This window comes from Colletotrichum truncatum, assembly GCF_014235925.2.
Source record: "Colletotrichum truncatum strain CMES1059 chromosome Unknown Contig_0013, whole genome shotgun sequence".
NCBI classification, from domain to species: domain Eukaryota; kingdom Fungi; phylum Ascomycota; class Sordariomycetes; order Glomerellales; family Glomerellaceae; genus Colletotrichum; species Colletotrichum truncatum.
The window spans coordinates 14,130-30,206 of NW_027222410.1; the positions used below are offsets into that span (position 1 = coordinate 14,130).

The window sequence follows — 16,077 nt, forward strand, 5'->3', positions numbered from 1 at the left end:
TCATCCACCCGCTGACCGTGATAAAGACGCTTCCTTGCTGAAAACTCCGTGGTCTCTTCTATAAACTCCTTTAATAAGTAACCCTTATTTATCAAAATCCCTTTATCTTAACTCTAACCCTATTTATCTTAACTAAAGGCTGATTAGCACAGAACAGCTAGTTAGAGAATCTATGCCTATACTAGGACTATTTCTTCTAAAGTAACATTAGGTCTAATTGCCTCTCCATCCATAATTCCACACACATAACATTCGCCAATAAGCCTAAAGCTCTTACGATCGAGCTCTATTGTCCTCATGATAAACGGCATAGCACAGCTTTCCAAAACGAACACTTGATCCCCAATATCGACATACCTAGGGAACAGACACAGGTATCCTTTGCTAGTGAACCCCAGCCTGCGGTGCCTATTAGCATTAATCATTGCCCATCGAAAGTCCTGGAAAACGTGTCCAGGCGAACCGGGCTTCCCGCCGTTAAGCCTGTGTACATCCAACCTGCCCCTGTCCTTAGGCATACGCTGCCGTGCTGAGTACGTTTGGCCTGGGAGTGATGGAGATTTGCCAGTACATGTATCAAGGAGAAGACTGACAATTTCGGCGAAAGATTCTGGACATTTCTCTCTTCCGAGGCCATTCTTACCCGCCACAATAGTGCGCCAGAACGTTGAGAAGACTGTGTTCGGCGCCGGGTACCGCTGTAGCTGGGAAATGAACTTGAAGATTTCGAGCAGTGTCTTATTTTCGGTCTCTGGATCTATACAAGTAATGTCGGGATCTTCAAAAAGCGGGCTAATTTCAACGATGGTATCGAAAAATATCCCTCGTACGTGCAGCTCCGCGTCGTTATATCTGTCGACCCTTGCATATATCTTTTTGAACTGCTGTGTGAAGCGTCCACAAGCGCGGTAGATGCCCCGCGAGGCAGTCGTGTAGCCTAACGAGACCGTCTGACGGGGCTTGCTGAAGTCCGGCACCCACGATGGCAGATGTGGCGAATCGTGGTCGACTGAGGCTAGTATTGAGTCTAGCCCCCCCATGTATGGATAAGACAAGTATTCTAATATAACGGCGTGATATAATCGGGCAGCCGGAAAGTCGTCCGCATAGCTGACTGTTAATGCGTCCCGAAAGTGTTCGTTACATATCCCTAAGAGCCCATACACCTTGTCACGTGAGTCGTAGCATTGGGCATTGCGTGAGTCGACCATAATATAAAAGAGGTTAGGTGGGTTAATCTTGGTGGCATACTTAGTCAGATCAAGCTGCCAAACCCTCCTGTAGACGTCCTCACGGTCATCTACCGGCTTTTTTACTTTTAAGGACTTCTGCGACAGCCATTTAGATATCCCAGTCGTCGCGAGTTGCATGCAGGCACTAGCAATATCCTCCCAAGACACACTAAACTCGCCGCATACAACAAAGGGATTTTTTGAGAGAGTAACTTCTTGTATGATCCAGACCCTTGTGAACCACTGGCGTGAGAGAAGGTCCCACAATGCTTCCCAGTCACTTGAGTCGGCCTTCGGTAGGCAGTATCGCTCTAGGTCCTGGGGCTCTACATTGTCTTCCCTCGTAAACTGTAAACGCTCGTATATCTCTTCTAAGAGCCGAAACGCAATAGCAGACCTTTCGTTCGAGTCTCCTAGCCAGATCACGGTGTTTACTGCGTGTCGGTAGATTCGAGGCATAAGAGGAATCTGCTTCAGCTTTTCCTGCATGTTGCTTTGGTCGATGCAGATTTGGTCAATCCACATAACAACAGAATGGTCCTTGTCACGAAAATGTCGGAGCGCGGACTCCAAAGACTTGGTAATTGCCATACCATGCCCGTCACATTCAAAATATCCTTCGAAAACAGGCGGGCCCCATGTGTAACTTAGCGCTGTGTACGTGACGGGCACAGTAAGGTCGTCCATAGAAAGGGCGTAAATAGTGTCGGTATACCACCCCCTGGTTTTGGGCCCGGGATCTTTATACTCCACAGAGCAGTGATGAAGGGAGCCTTTAAGCTCCTCATCCTTTGATCCAGCCTTAACCTCTAGCACGCGCATCTCGTATGGATCGATAATAGGCTTATATAGCTGGTTTTTGCCAGGGTTACTTGTCTTGGCTGGATTTGTCTTTGTCTTTCCCCAGCTGCGAATCCTCTCTCTTGTGTCTTCTGGAATCCAATCATGGTTGTCGATTTTGGCCAGCTGATACTTTTCCTCGATATAAATATCATGCCCCGTCCAGTTCTCCCCTTTGTTAAATATTCGAGGAGTTAGGGTTCTCGCAGGCCTCATTTTAAAATATGTTTGAGAAAACGGAAGCTAGAACATGAAAGAACTAACAAGATATTAGGGGCCGGCATTCCTTCGTCGCAAATATATAGTCTGTTTACTTAATTTTATAAGCTATAAAGAAGTGATACTAGGCTTTTAGAAAACGAAGCAATAGGGCAGCCGTTGCCCTAGTATGTTCCCCTTATAAAAGGTGGCATCTATTCCTTTACGACTGAGTCAGGAAGCGACTGTATAACAGACCCCTCAGGTATAACACAGGGCTGGGATTCCAGGCACCTTGGGGGCTACAGTCACTTGTGTATAGGAAGACCTATGGAAAGCCATGTGACGACAAGGGACGTATCACGCGGGAGGCTAGTCTTCTTGTCTTTAACCGCCAGACTCACATTGGTTAAATAGAAATACTAAAACATAGTATGACGCAATTGTGTTACACAACATCGACTGATTATACTTTCAATGGTAGTCTGAAAATAAGGCGAACAATAAACGGGCTGCCCATAGTCTGTCTGCCTTACGGTGGCTGGCTGCAGCTGAGCAGCAGAATGACATCATTATGTTGCAGTTGCCTTTCTTGAAATTTCCCTGTTTAGTATGTAACTTGCCTTGCTAGATTTCTGGATTCTGCTTTGTCTTAGGCACACTCAACACTCCATCCACCTTTTTAGCTAGGTATCATGAAGCACCTCAATCGAGGCCCCCTCATTCTATAATCAGCCACTCCCTTTGGGTTATAATGAGCGAGATATCTAGCGATCGCATCTCTGCAGCAATTTACCAACGATCTGGGTCATTAATCCATGAGCTTGTTACCTTTGTGTTTTCATGCGTTTGATCGTGCCGCTCTCAGCAAGGTGCGAAGCACTGTAGAGAAAAGACGATAAGTTTCACCAGGAACGCATAGAGATCTACTGGACGCACAATAAACTTAAACGTCTACAACTGTAAAAAAGCTTTTAGTCGAATTGCCAGCGAGTTAACCAAAGACAACTTATATGTTGCAATAATTAAAAAAACGGCCAGGCAGCCCCTAGCACGTAGGGTCCGGAAGGGACCAATACCTCCCTTCCACACGTAACGGGTTAGAAGACTGGATCCCCCACCTTTACTTCTAAACCACCACTATTGTTCTACTTCTATGTATTACGATAGTTGGAAATTTACTGTTTTACTGTTCTCACCCGTATGGTACTAATCCAACCTCTGAAGCCTACATGATGCGACGACGACGTCTACGACAATTCCATGTGCGACACCAGAATACAAAGCTCAAACAGTTTAGCAACTACATCATCACTTAGAGCAAACCCAACATCTTGACCATCAAGCTCAGATGATAGTAATACTAACTTTGGGACTTAAAAAGAAGTCACTTCTGCGATAGTTTGCTTATTATTAATAAATAACTTCTACATCTTGTATGTGATTTAGAGAACCTGAGTGCGGCAGAATCTATATTATGACTCGAAGAAAAATTACGTTTCTAATAATTCCCTCTCCACTGATTGGTTCAACAGCTTTCATCTGTTGCAGCAAACCTGAATGTGGTGTAATTACTAGCAGGATAGAACGAGACCAAGCCAATGTTGTGGCAGCTACAACTTGTAAATCAGTGACGAAGGTGCGACTAAAGTCAAGAAAAAACTTCCCTAAGTACTTAAGAATATATCATGTATCAACTTATAGAATTTTTTCTTTCGTCCGTTGTATCTACTTGGCGACAACAAGCATAGTGACATATTATCAAAAGTGCATCGAAACACAAAGTATAGTTGTTATATTTGTGCCCTATCTTGCTATTAGCAGCCTTCTTGTTACAATAGGTCTGATATCCAAGTGTTTGTCACTGTTCTTACGCGATAGAATTTGCATCGGGACCATGAGAATTACGTTACAGCTTTGAAGGACTTCGAGGACCAGGCATTGACTTTTACCTCATCCTAAACCTCTATAAGAGCATTTATTTCATAAGTCATGGCATTGAAAATTCCGAAAAGGCCGTCTCATAGTAGTAATAGCTTGTAGACGTTAGCATTGAGATCGCGAAGATTTGCCTTATACATCAAACAGGTCAACTATCAGTGGGAACCAAGGACGCAGATGCATTTTTATTGCCAAAATAAAAAAAAACCCAAGCAGTATTGCTCCCATTTGCCATTAAACGACCACGGCTAGCATCGCACGAGACTATTTACACTTATAGATCTGGATAGATTGTGTTAAAGATTTAACAAGTAACTGGCAAACAGATCAATTGGCAATCAAATTCGTCTACAAAAAGGCCATGATGGTTGTCGTTATCACACATGCGATGGACGCCAGCGAAGACTTTTTCGTAGGCAGAGTTACCCAAGCTATCATAACTCCCGTTATCTCCTACAAGTAGAGTGGCTTTTGAATCCCGCAAAACTACAGCGTCGCCGACCATGAGAATCAGGAAGGTGGAAGTAAACATTACCCTCTAGCCTATCGCGCATAGACAGCGCAAGAGAGACCATTTCAACCACGACTTTTCGTCTTTGCAAGGACGCAAATATACGACGAGTTTTGTTGAAGGAAATCTTTGTGAGTCTTGGGCCCTCACTGGGGCTCGTGATTCCTCCGGGGGCAAGACCTACTAGCTTCGCGACGTTAGCACCTCTCCCGGAAATAAGTAGATAAGTACTGCCAAAGCATATCTCATGAAGAAATCTAACAGGGCCACCGCATTGGCTGGTGTTTGAAATCTAGTACAGGAGGACATGGATAATTTACATATAGTAGGACTCTGACAAAAGAATTTGGCTACGCAAGTTTGGTGGTCTGCTGCCGGGGCGTAACGTCCCCGCCTAGACTTGTTTATTCCCCCTCCTTTTTCGTGGCTATCGACCTGTTCTGTCTTGTCTGTGGAACTTATATAATTTGGGTTTGAAGAAATATTCTAGATAGCGGTGGTGGACACCCACGTTGATCTAGTGGACTCTAATTATGCCGAAGGAAACTACCTATCCCAGGGGAATCCTACAAGTCTGACGCCGTTTTAAAAAGCTAAGTTAGAACTTGAGGCAGCTGGTGCGCTTAATAACACACAAGACTATCAGCGAATACAATTTCAACATTGTTTACAGCTACAAATCCTTCCATTCGATACACCGGCATAGAATTAGCCCTCATCAACTTTGGCCTCCTACCCGTAACGGCTATAATCTCCTACCGTTTGATAGGGATGATAAGATCTTTCGTGACGTGATTGTTCTGGATCTCCGGGCTCACTCTGCAATGCCTTGGCCGCGAGGTTACGTGACGACCTCGCTCTAGCGACCGTACTCTAAAACGTAGTTCGCTCCGCTTGCCAACTTAAATAATACAAGCCTTTTACTCATAAGTATTACTGCTTATACTATAGTTAGTAGCTAGAGCTAATAAAAATAACCTTATTATATAATAATTTAGGGCTAAATAGGCTATTATTTAAGTATACTAGAGTATATATTAGTTTTAAAAAATCTATTTGAGGCTATAATTAAACTTATAGGCTACCTAGTAAAGACTACTATAGTAAAAGACTATTTTATTTATCTTCTAGTCTTAAGCAAGGCGTTTAATAGTTAATCAAGGGGTATGAATAGAATGTTAATAGTATAATATACTTAAGTTACCTATGAAGTTTATATGTCAGCCTTCTTAAGGTATAGCGTCTAGCTATCATCAGTATCTAATAATAGTACTATTATAATCTAGGATAGTTAAACCTAGTCTTGAACTCTTATAGCTTGTAAATCTAACTATATTAGGTCTTACGAGAGAAAGGCTATAGTTAAGACTATTTAAAGTAATTCATAGTAAGCTTAATTATAAAGCTAGGTTACCTATTAAGTAAGCCCTTCTCTTTAGAACCTTTTCGCTCTCTAAAGGATATAGAAAGAAAATCTCGTATAGGTTTATGTTAAGTAGACGACATTAAATACACCCTTCCCAGACTAGCAGAGGCGTTGTATATACATACACTGTTGCTAGGCCCACAACTGCCAGCGGATACCAACTTACTCAACCCATAGAAAGTATATACTTCTAGGATAACCTGTGAAGGACGTGTTTATGATAAGCTGTTTCTCTAGAAGGTTGAAAGAGTTTAAAATATATCAAATCATAAATCTCACAGTAATTCTTTAATATACAAAATATACCTGGTCACCATTCGCATATAATTAGCCGAGTACCAGACACTGCCTCATCACAGCCAGGCCCAACACCTGCTCTCGGATCCCGAAAACATCGTGTCCCTCTTACACCATCACACACCATCTGCCCGATGCGGTCCCGACCTCCAACGTAAAAGCACTGGCTACCAAAGAGTTTTGGTATCTTCCAGATCGCTGTAGGCCAGTCGCGGGGGTCCACATCGTTAAACTCATACGGCTGCGCCCCATCCGGCTTGCAGAACCCGCCGCTATCTTCTTCGCCTTCCGGATGCATCTTAACCACCCATACGTGCTCATAATCTTTCCCGGGCGCTCCCCGCGTCCCGCGCCCAATCGACACGCGATTCTTCTTAGCAGTAGTATCCGGGTCTCGACATCCGCCCAGCCATGCACCCAGGGCGCCCGTCTTTGGGTCCACGGCTACGTAGTCGGCGCGGCCCGTGCCTTGCAGCTTTGCATACCTTACGTTAGCCCCGGAAGTGCCCACGCCGCCCGCAATCTCTCCTCCTTCCCGCCACGTCGGCTTCGTCGGGTATTGGTTATACCAGACCCGTACGCGGCCATCAAGTTTGCGAGTCCACACGTAATCGGCGCGACCATCACCGTCGATGTCGACGAAATCAATCTCGTCGGGAGACTGGCCGATTCCGGAGGCGTCGGCGTCAGGCATGGCGCGGTATTTATTGCCATCGTTGCCCGGCGCGTAGATGTTGCGGTAGATGGTGGTGCCGCCATTAGGTTTCAGGAGGATGTAATCGTCGCGCTGGAAAGCGATGAAGAACTTGTTAGTCTCCTCAGATAACGCTTACATTGTGGGGAACAAGGAGGAAGTCTTTTACTCACCCCGTCGCCGTCAATATCCGCTATCCGAACTCTGTGACCAGGCCCAAGACCAGAAGCGATGGTGCCAATTGGTCTGAATGGCCAACTGCGGTCGACAACGTCGAATCCAAGGTTGAGATACGCCTTTAGTAGGCCGGTCTTGGGATCCAAATCCAGATAATCATCCAGCCCGTCTCTGATTCCCGACCGTTGTTAGTGTTTCATTGGTCATCAGGCACCTGCTGAAGGTGGGCGGACTCACCCATCAATGTCTCCGAAAACTACTTGAGATGCCGGGGCTGCTCCCGTTGCAATGGGATTGCCGCCATCTGCTGGCCGCCATGTCCAACCAAGAGAGTCAGCGTCATTGATGCCGGAGTTGATGCTGTGGGCTGTCAGCGCTGACATGATATAGTAAAACCTAGTAAGCTGATGCACTTACTAAACTGTCGGAGCCCCAGAATCAGGATCAAGCCAGATGTAGTCATCGATTCCGTCACCATCAATGTCGGCAAAGCGTAAGCCGTCAATGGACATGTGATCTGCAGTTCTGCCACGGTTGTACCAGACGGAAAGGGCGCCGTTGTCGCCGACATATACATAGTCGTCTTTTCCATCTCCATCCATATCTGCCAGGCGGATGGTGCTGGGCGGCTTTTGGATCCCTTCAGCGATGGTTTTGGCAGGCCCTTGATTGATGTAAAGAGGCACTCCTTCTCGGTTGGTCGGCTGATTTAGAAAGCCTGTTAAACCCCCATCGTCATCCCATATAAGGTAGTCTATCAAATGTTAAGAAAATGCACCGCATACGCAAGGCAAATCAGAGAGACACATACCATCTCGACCGTCGCCGTTCATCTTGGGTTTCCTCGTCAGCATTTTGTATCCTGTATCATAGTTGGTCGCTTTCACTTACATCGGCAAACACCAATCGTGAGATATCGTCAACGGCACCGGTGGCAATACCACCCATCGCATGAAATAGCACATCCTGCCCCCCAGGAGAACCTGTGTTCATGTGATGCTTCAAGGAACCATGCTCTCCTATGTATACATAATCGGCCCGTCTATCACCGTTGATGTCCGGGAATCTCAAGGTCTCGAGGTTAGCGTGTAGAACTCCCGAGGCAATCTCACCGCCAGCGACAAATTTCCAGCCGTTGACCCAATTCTCGTCTGGCCCGTAGTTCCACCAGACTCTGACTGAGCCGTCTCTAGGATCCACCACCAGGTAATCGTCCATCTATGAGTGTCAGTTTAATTTTCTGGCTCACCAACGTTCCCTTAGTAGGTCACTTACCCCGTCGCCATTCATGTCCTACAGGGTGTCAGCTACGTCACTTTTGGCTATCCTATGAAGAATGCTTACCGCCAAGTAGATAGTTTTTGCTGGGCCAACTCCGCTCCCGATGATGCTATTGTTGTTTCCGGCGGGCGACCATGGTTTAGGGAGATTGTTCAGCCAGCAACGAATTTCTCCCGTGTTGGGATGAATCCAGACGTAATCTTGACATGTCAACTGCTGGACCCCAGACTTTTTGACAGACATTATATAAAACACTCACCTGCTTTCCCATCGCCATTCATGTCGTGCAGCCGAACATATCGTTCGTCCCATCCCAGGCCCGAGGCCACTTCTCCTTCAGCGACCCAGTTCCTGTGGTACTTCCAGTCGCCGTTGCGCTCGAGGCCCAGGGCAATCTTCCCCGTGGCGCGCCAGTTGGGCACGTCACGGCACGCAACGGGACGATCGAAGCCTCCTCGAGCCCACTCGGCGGCCTCGCGCACCTCCTCTTTGGACGTAACCTGAATGGGACTTCTACCCCAATCCGGAGGCGGGATATTCTGGTCAATGCCGCCATTTTCTCCGTCGTCATCGTCGATAGGATCGGGTCCGACTGGGTCCTCGATCCAGCTCTTGGGAATCTGGTGGATGAAGCTGTACCAGTAATCGCCCATGAGCTTATAACCGTCGTTGGTCGGGTGGATGCAGTCTTGTAGATTGCTCGTCTGGAACGTGGTGAAGTCGGCGGCTAGCACGTGTTGCCCGTCGTCTCTGCGAGACCGTACCACACCGGGAATAAGCTGTTGAAACTGCCGCGTTCTCGGCGACTGGTCCTGGTTACATGTGTCGATTATCATGGCAACGATGATAGTGGCGTCAGGACACGCCTCAATCATCTTGTCAATGAGCCGACCCAAACGGTCCGCTGCTCCCCTAGGGTCGTTTCCTTCCTTTGATATGTTTGGGTTGGGGTTCATGTCGTTTGTCCCTGCTGCCAGAAGAATGATATTTGGGCGTTGCTCAAGAGATGGTCCGACGTGATTTGCAATGTACTGGATAGTCTGTCCAGACCACGCAGCCTGTATAAATCATTGCGTCAATCACTGTCTCACCGACATCGGAAAGGGTTGAGTCCTACATAGTTACCATTTCTCATGGTCCCTGAACGTTCAGTGCCGGCAAAGATCACCTCATCGCCTATACAGCCGTAAGTTTGATTATCCATTTTGGTGGAAGACGGTAGAACTCACCAGATAGATCATTTTTCAATTGCCCTCGATATCCATTTCCATCACCCCCATTGCGATCGCTCAGGAAGCCTACGGTAATGGAATCTCCCACTGGCAGAATTCGGAGTTTTGTACCCTCTTTGACAGATTTGCCTCGCTCGGTTTCTCGGTACTGTAGGACGGAGCGACCAGGACCAGGGAGAGCAGTAGGGTATCCAATCACGTTCGAATAGTTTGCATCCCACACGGCAGTGAAGACATAGCCGGCAACTGAAGACATAGAAGAGGTACGGGCAACGGGATCGCTGACGCCATCGTATTCATCTCCAACGTCCAGCTCACCAGGGTCCGTGAAGACCATGCAGCCGCATTCCTCCCACTTGGGAGCTGTGCACATTTGTAAACTATTGCCCACGCAGTCGCTGTGCGTGCAGATTGGTGGCGTCTCCGGGCAACAATGACAACCATTGATCTCACCCGCGGCTGAGCATTGCCATTGACCGTTCTGCAATCCATTAAAGTAAGCAGAGCCACTTAAAGAATTATGATGCCGTTACAGGATATTACTTACATCACCACCGCACTGCTCGTCCGAGCACCGAGGGGGTTCATTGGGACAATTTTGCTTTTCCTCACAAGGACAGCCGGCTTGGTCCCCACTAGAGCAGAGACCGTTCCCATCAGATCCACCACAGTTGGGGCAGTCCTCTTCGGGGTCCCTCATGCAAGATCTATCGTCTTCATCGGCGTCTTCTGGCTTTTGATTGGGGGGCCTCAAGGCAGCAACTGCCGCAGCTCCGCCCGACTCGGCTAAACATGGTTAGGATTTGATTTTGTCTTCAGTCGCTGTCTTGAATCTGCGAAAGACTTACATATGGCAATCCAGCCGATGCCCCCGGCGAAGACAACAGCCAGAGCAGTCTCCAAACCAACGCCACCGTCAGAGGCAGTCGAAGTAGCGACTTCAGTCACTGTTACAGTAGTATGATATCGCAACTTGGAGTATTGAGTGAGGGTAATTGGCTCATAGATGACGGTACCGGTCTGGCCATTGACCACCGTGGTTGAAGTAACTTGGGGATTGTGGTCTTGGCCCTCATGCGTACACTTGCAATAGTAACCCTGGCAATTGTAACCAAAATCCAAACACGAGTAGGTCTGGCGTCCAGATAGCAGGAGGTCGTTGCAGATTCCGTGATGGTAGCTGTCGCCGCCGCATTGATCGCAGTGCTTGGGCGGTCTCCGTGCAGCTTCTGGACAAAAGACAAAGGGGATTTGATTTGCGTAGTCTTGCCTTTTGCCCACCTCAAGAGTCGTACTTTTCTTGTATTCGGAACTGGTACCAAATTTACCTGTTTCTCGCGGGAGAGCCGCAGTAAAAGCCCGTCGAATCTCGGCAGACCCCGTCTCATTGACCTTGTGCGAACTGAGATCCAGGTCTCGGTTCGGCAGTGCCAAGAATCGTGTGAGCTTTTTGAACATCGTGAACACTGTCTCTGGATAGAACACAGCATGCCTTGGTCAACAACGGGTACGTAGAACTGAGGGACATCGAAAACAGTAAGCGATATGTGCTGACTTTAAGTTCGCTGAAGAGAAGTGCTCTTTACAATCTACATCCCACGGCACAGTAGCACCTTTTTGTTGAGAAATGCTAAGAATAGTCAATTCAGTTGTTCCGGCGCTAATGATGCAGCTCATAGTATTGAGTGAGCCTTAAGGTGACAAAAGACGGCCCCGCTATCTACACTTGGAGTTGATCGTCGGCTAAATGAGTCTACATCAAAATAGGTTGGCCAGAATAGCACACTTAAAAGTCGTCACTGGTACGAAATGAGAGACACCCAAGGCTAGAAGGATTAAACCCTTTTTCCAGTACCTGTATTTGTACAGACACAGCCGCTTCAACCGCGCCCCTTCCTGCGAGATCGTCGTGGGGGCTATAATTATATTGCCGGAGAAACATGGGGGCCAAAACGAAGCTGCAGTCAGCTATTGGCGTCTTGGCAATGCCAGGGGCAATGAAGTCAGACATGTAAGCAGCAGAAAGCAAATCACCTGAGTTAAAGTACTAGTGCAGAGCCTTTCCTACAATTTGAGATCGCAGTTTACAGTCACGGTTATCCGACAGGGTCCCCAATATTCTCTCTCTTTTCCCACTGCCATGTGTAATCGGCTTCAACATTTGACATAGGCCGAAATGCTTTTCTCACTCTTTCTGCTGGTAACGCTGGCAACAAGATGTCTCGCTACATATCAACATGTTTGCAATGATCGAATAGCGCAGAGGAGAATTGAGGATGCTATTCAGGAGGCTATCAAAATGGCAAGAAGTACAAACAGACTACAGTATACTAATTTGAAAGCCTGCTAACAATTTTCTGCAGATGCAATGAATCAAATCAGCAACCTTGACACGGACACTACCGCAGCAGCATTCAATCCACTTTTCAGAAATGGCGATGTGACAAGACTACAATGTAAGCATGCCATTTTTGGGTAATTACATGGCTTCACTGGTTAACAAGAATTACCGCAAGTTCTCTACAACCGCGTAGTAAATATTGCCAATATCGACAGAGAAATTACGTTCTACTGCAGAGCAGACTTCATCAGAAAGGTCGAGTACATGGATAGTAATGGTGCGACACAAGAGGTGTGGAGCGACACAGCTTACTACTATCAAGACTCTACGGACACGACGCAGAACGTTCCTATTCTTCGGGTCGCAGGAGGCAGCATGCCTCAACCGGGACGTCCAGGGTCGGGATCCTTCACGACAATCGGTACGTATGATTTGAAGTACTCGAACTCTTGAAACAACCGTGGAAGATTCTAATTTTGAAAAAAAGGTTCTAGGGAAACAATGCCTAATGGCGACATTGCCGACTATAGCAGGCAAACTCACATTCACGTCAACAGCAAACGGTGGGATCCCCCCCAACGTTCTCCGCTCGACCATCGAGCTCTCGACGTGGTGAACAGGGACGGTCTTCGCCAAAGTCACCCTGCTCTCGACAATCTGAAGCCCTTGTCGGAAACTATCTTGCATGAGTTGATGCATGCGCTTGGCGGCTGTAAGTTTGCATAAGCGGGCATCTCTGAGGGGGAAAGGTTTCTAAACATGTCACAGCGGCTCCGCCGGCTCACAGGAGAGCGTTAATCACGGATAGTCCGGTACCGCCCATTCAGCAGAACAAAATCTATGGTTATGAAATGTGTGTCTGGATGAACGAAAACCGCGATAATCCGGCAGCTATCAGACTCGGTGCAACACCCCTAACGCGAGCTGACTGCCCGACGATCCTGGCCAAAGGTAACTATCTAGACCAAAAGAGTTTACAGCGTGGCACAGATCATTGTGCTGACTACAAGATTGACACAGCATTATACCTTCAAATCCAGGGAAGGGCAACCTATTGGAGTACAGGCGTCGTGAACCCAACGACACTGCAACCCTCGGGTATTCAGCCGCCGCAGTCAACATCTAAGCGACGTGCTTCACGGATTTTCCCACGCGTTTGGGGCCAAGTGGTTTAGTTACATAGAGGCTACACAAAGGATAAAATCAGAGGGTAAAGAAAGCTATCGTAATGGATGCATTTATATACTCTGAACAATTATGCGTCTGTATATCGTGCAATGAATCATTTGCAGTATTCTAGCATAGTCAAGTCGGGCTTTTCATGAGGCAACAGAGAACGCAAGAATTGGTCACGTGAAAGAGCCAATTAGAAATCATCTTATGTGAGATTCAAAATAAATCGTTTCTTGACATTTCAATTTCGCTACGTGACAATACCACTTTGCAGGCAGCGCACATTGATTTTCTGCATGCACTAGTTACATCTCTTAAGCTTTACGACTTGAACTCATCCATGTCGATGCTTGCAAATATGCGTCACCTTTGCTATACTTTAAGCTTGTTGGTCGCCTTGACGCCTGGCGCACAAAGCATTCAAAAGAACAACGACAACAACACCGCGAGTCAGGCCGACAGCATCGCAACGCCGCTTCGTTTGGCTGAGATTCAGCAATGTCCCGTCTCACCCAAACCAGGTTGTGACGACACAAATTGTCAAGGCGCCCGGCACCAATGCGCCACACAGTATCTCTGCAGCAACGAAAACCCCTTCACTGAGCCTTCCAGCGGTCGCCACCTCATCCTCGCGGGCTGCAGATGCTGCCCTCTCCCAAATCACGTCGAATGCAGCGACTTCCAGTGCGCTGCACCGGCGGGGACCCGCGTCTGTACGGCCGAACCGCTGAGAGATTGCACATGCCAGACAACGGATGACCGAGTGCGCGCGGTGCAGGAGAGGACCGCCGGATGGGTGTGGCCGCTGGACAAGAACAATGACGCTTATGACGTTGACATTGAACCGAGCAGCGGCGACGAGGATGAGGGAGAAAGTGGCACTGCGAGCGGGGTATCTTCGAGCACTGGTCCTTTGGCTACTATGCCACCCTCAACTAATATACAAGCATACTATTGGGCTATGAACGATCCGCCGGAGCTGAAATTTCTTCTTCGGTGAGATTAAGCAGCGATCTTTGCTTAATTTGGAGCGGTTAGGCTGACTTGGACTGGTGGGGAGCCGTCTGCCTTATCCTCTTGGCATAGTGCCCCGGCTGGGAGAACTTCTGTCGTGCTGGCTCCGGGCCTCCGGACCCACTCTGCCGCGTCTCGGCCGCGAGGTCACGTGACCTCGCTCCAGCGACCGTATTCTTAAGCGTCCTTCGCTCCGCTCGCTCACTTAGAGAATACAAGCCGTTTTGTTCCTAGTTGATGCCGCCCGTGCCTGACGTCGGTCACCACAGTTATGAGCCCAGCTTACCACATCACCCCTTTCTACTGTTAACCAGACGAAGGGTTCGTGGCGGAACACCATCAACTCCTTACGGTCTTCACAAATTTCGCTTCAAACAGCAACTTCTACAACGAAGATGTCGTCGCAGATATCTGTTCTCACGAGCACGACAAGGCTAACCTGCCGCCGGGACTTCCCCGTTTGGTACGACGCTCTCTACGCCGAAGCCGACGCAGCAGACGTCTGGGATCTCATAGACCCAGACGACACTACGTCTCCGTCAGACCCAAGAGAGGACGATGAAGAACTCTCGATCGAATCATGGATCACGCAGCAGAACGAAAAGCAGCGTAGAACCTATGATCGGAAGCGGAAAGCCTACGATTCGATTCTCCAGCATAGGGCAGAAGCGAGTGACGATACAGGGGAAGAACTCCAGGAGCCTGTAGCACAACCAACTCTCACGCAAAACACGCCCGGGACCTTTGAAAGATATACGAACTACCTCGCTTCAAAATCAGGCCGCGACGTCCTCAAAACTCGTCGGGAGCGGGACTTCGACTCTATTCAGCGTTGGATTAAGGAAACGGTCGACAAGGACATCCTCTACGCTGCGAGATCGGAGATCCTAGCGAACAACCAACGTTCACTCCGTGCTCTTATTCAGTACCTTCGGAAACGCTACGCTCCAAGCGAATCAAGCAGTCAAACTACAGTTCGCGAAGAGTACCTTCTCCTCCTGGAAAAGGCCAACACAAGCGTAAACCCCCAGACCTGGCTAAGAGACTTCCATCGAGTACTGCTCCGCGCGCTTCGATTCAGAATACCGGAAAGCCAGGGAACGCTCGCTTCGAAAACTTTTCTTCGAGCGGTGGGACACCGTTTTGCCCCCTCCTGGGCGACCTCCGAGCTCACTGAAATTGTCAAAATAGAGCGCAAGGGGGACCGCATCCCTACTGTAAGTGAATACAGGGATATGCTGGAGGACTTGCTGTATGAGGACACCCTATACGACAAAAATCGGGGTAAAACAAGCGGTGTGTACGCTACCCTTGCCGGTCGCCCGAGCGAAGCAATCTCAGATGGAAAAAGCGGTTCGAAAGGAAAAGGCAAATCCGAAGCGTGCCCCTGCAACAAACCCCACAACGCAAACCCCCTGGAGTGCACCCGCGTGGAGTACGCCCTTACCGGGCGAATCAAGCCTTCCCAGGACAAACTATCGAGGGACGAGTGCAAGGAGATTCGAAAGCGTATCAATCAGTCCGAGAACTATGATCTCCGAGCCGAATTAGCTCGGAAAGGCTGGATCTGGGCGACGGAACCTCCCAGCTTCCGAAACCCAGCGCCGCCTCGCAATAGGTCGTCAGGAAATACCGGCTCTAAAGCGAAATCGCAGCAAGAGGAGAATGAGTCAGAGGTGACACTGAAGAGAAATATCCACGCAGTAACGATCAGCCGTGA

General features: G+C 48.2%; 5 protein-coding genes across 5 annotated transcripts; 2 read left to right on the top strand and 3 right to left on the bottom strand.

The window, feature by feature from the left end:
* Nucleotides 1–176: 176 nt before the first annotated feature.
* CTRU02_215072 (heterokaryon incompatibility protein) lies at nt 177–2,288 on the bottom strand (the record flags this gene model as incomplete). The annotated part of the gene is made up of 1 exon (XM_036731974.1): nt 177–2,288. One exon carries the CDS (start codon nt 2,286–2,288, stop codon nt 177–179), a length of 2,112 nt encoding a protein of 703 aa, XP_036576362.1.
* Nucleotides 2,289–6,458: 4,170 nt separating this feature from the next.
* Nucleotides 6,459–10,202, bottom strand: CTRU02_215073 (uncharacterized protein; the record flags this gene model as incomplete). Its single annotated transcript, XM_070206358.1, has 11 exons — nt 6,459–7,232; nt 7,313–7,487; nt 7,554–7,676; nt 7,734–8,070; nt 8,128–8,149; nt 8,208–8,534; nt 8,592–8,609; nt 8,661–8,797; nt 8,857–9,655; nt 9,715–9,773; nt 9,827–10,202. 11 exons carry the CDS (start codon nt 10,200–10,202, stop codon nt 6,459–6,461), a joined length of 3,147 nt encoding a protein of 1,048 aa, XP_070059917.1.
* A 577-nt stretch (nt 10,203–10,779) lies between these two features.
* Nucleotides 10,780–10,905, bottom strand: CTRU02_215074 (uncharacterized protein; the record flags this gene model as incomplete). The annotated part of the gene is made up of 1 exon (XM_036731972.1): nt 10,780–10,905. The coding sequence occupies one exon, from the start codon at nt 10,903–10,905 to the stop codon at nt 10,780–10,782; it is 126 nt and encodes a 41-aa protein (XP_036576360.1).
* A 2,778-nt stretch (nt 10,906–13,683) lies between these two features.
* CTRU02_215075 (uncharacterized protein) lies at nt 13,684–14,343 on the top strand (the record flags this gene model as incomplete). Its single annotated transcript, XM_070206359.1, has 1 exon — nt 13,684–14,343. One exon carries the CDS (start codon nt 13,684–13,686, stop codon nt 14,341–14,343), a length of 660 nt encoding a protein of 219 aa, XP_070059918.1.
* A 409-nt stretch (nt 14,344–14,752) lies between these two features.
* On the top strand, nt 14,753–16,077 carry CTRU02_215076 (reverse transcriptase domain protein; the record flags this gene model as incomplete). Its single annotated transcript, XM_070206360.1, has 2 exons — nt 14,753–15,975; nt 16,062–16,077. 2 exons carry the CDS (start codon nt 14,753–14,755, stop codon nt 16,075–16,077), a joined length of 1,239 nt encoding a protein of 412 aa, XP_070059919.1.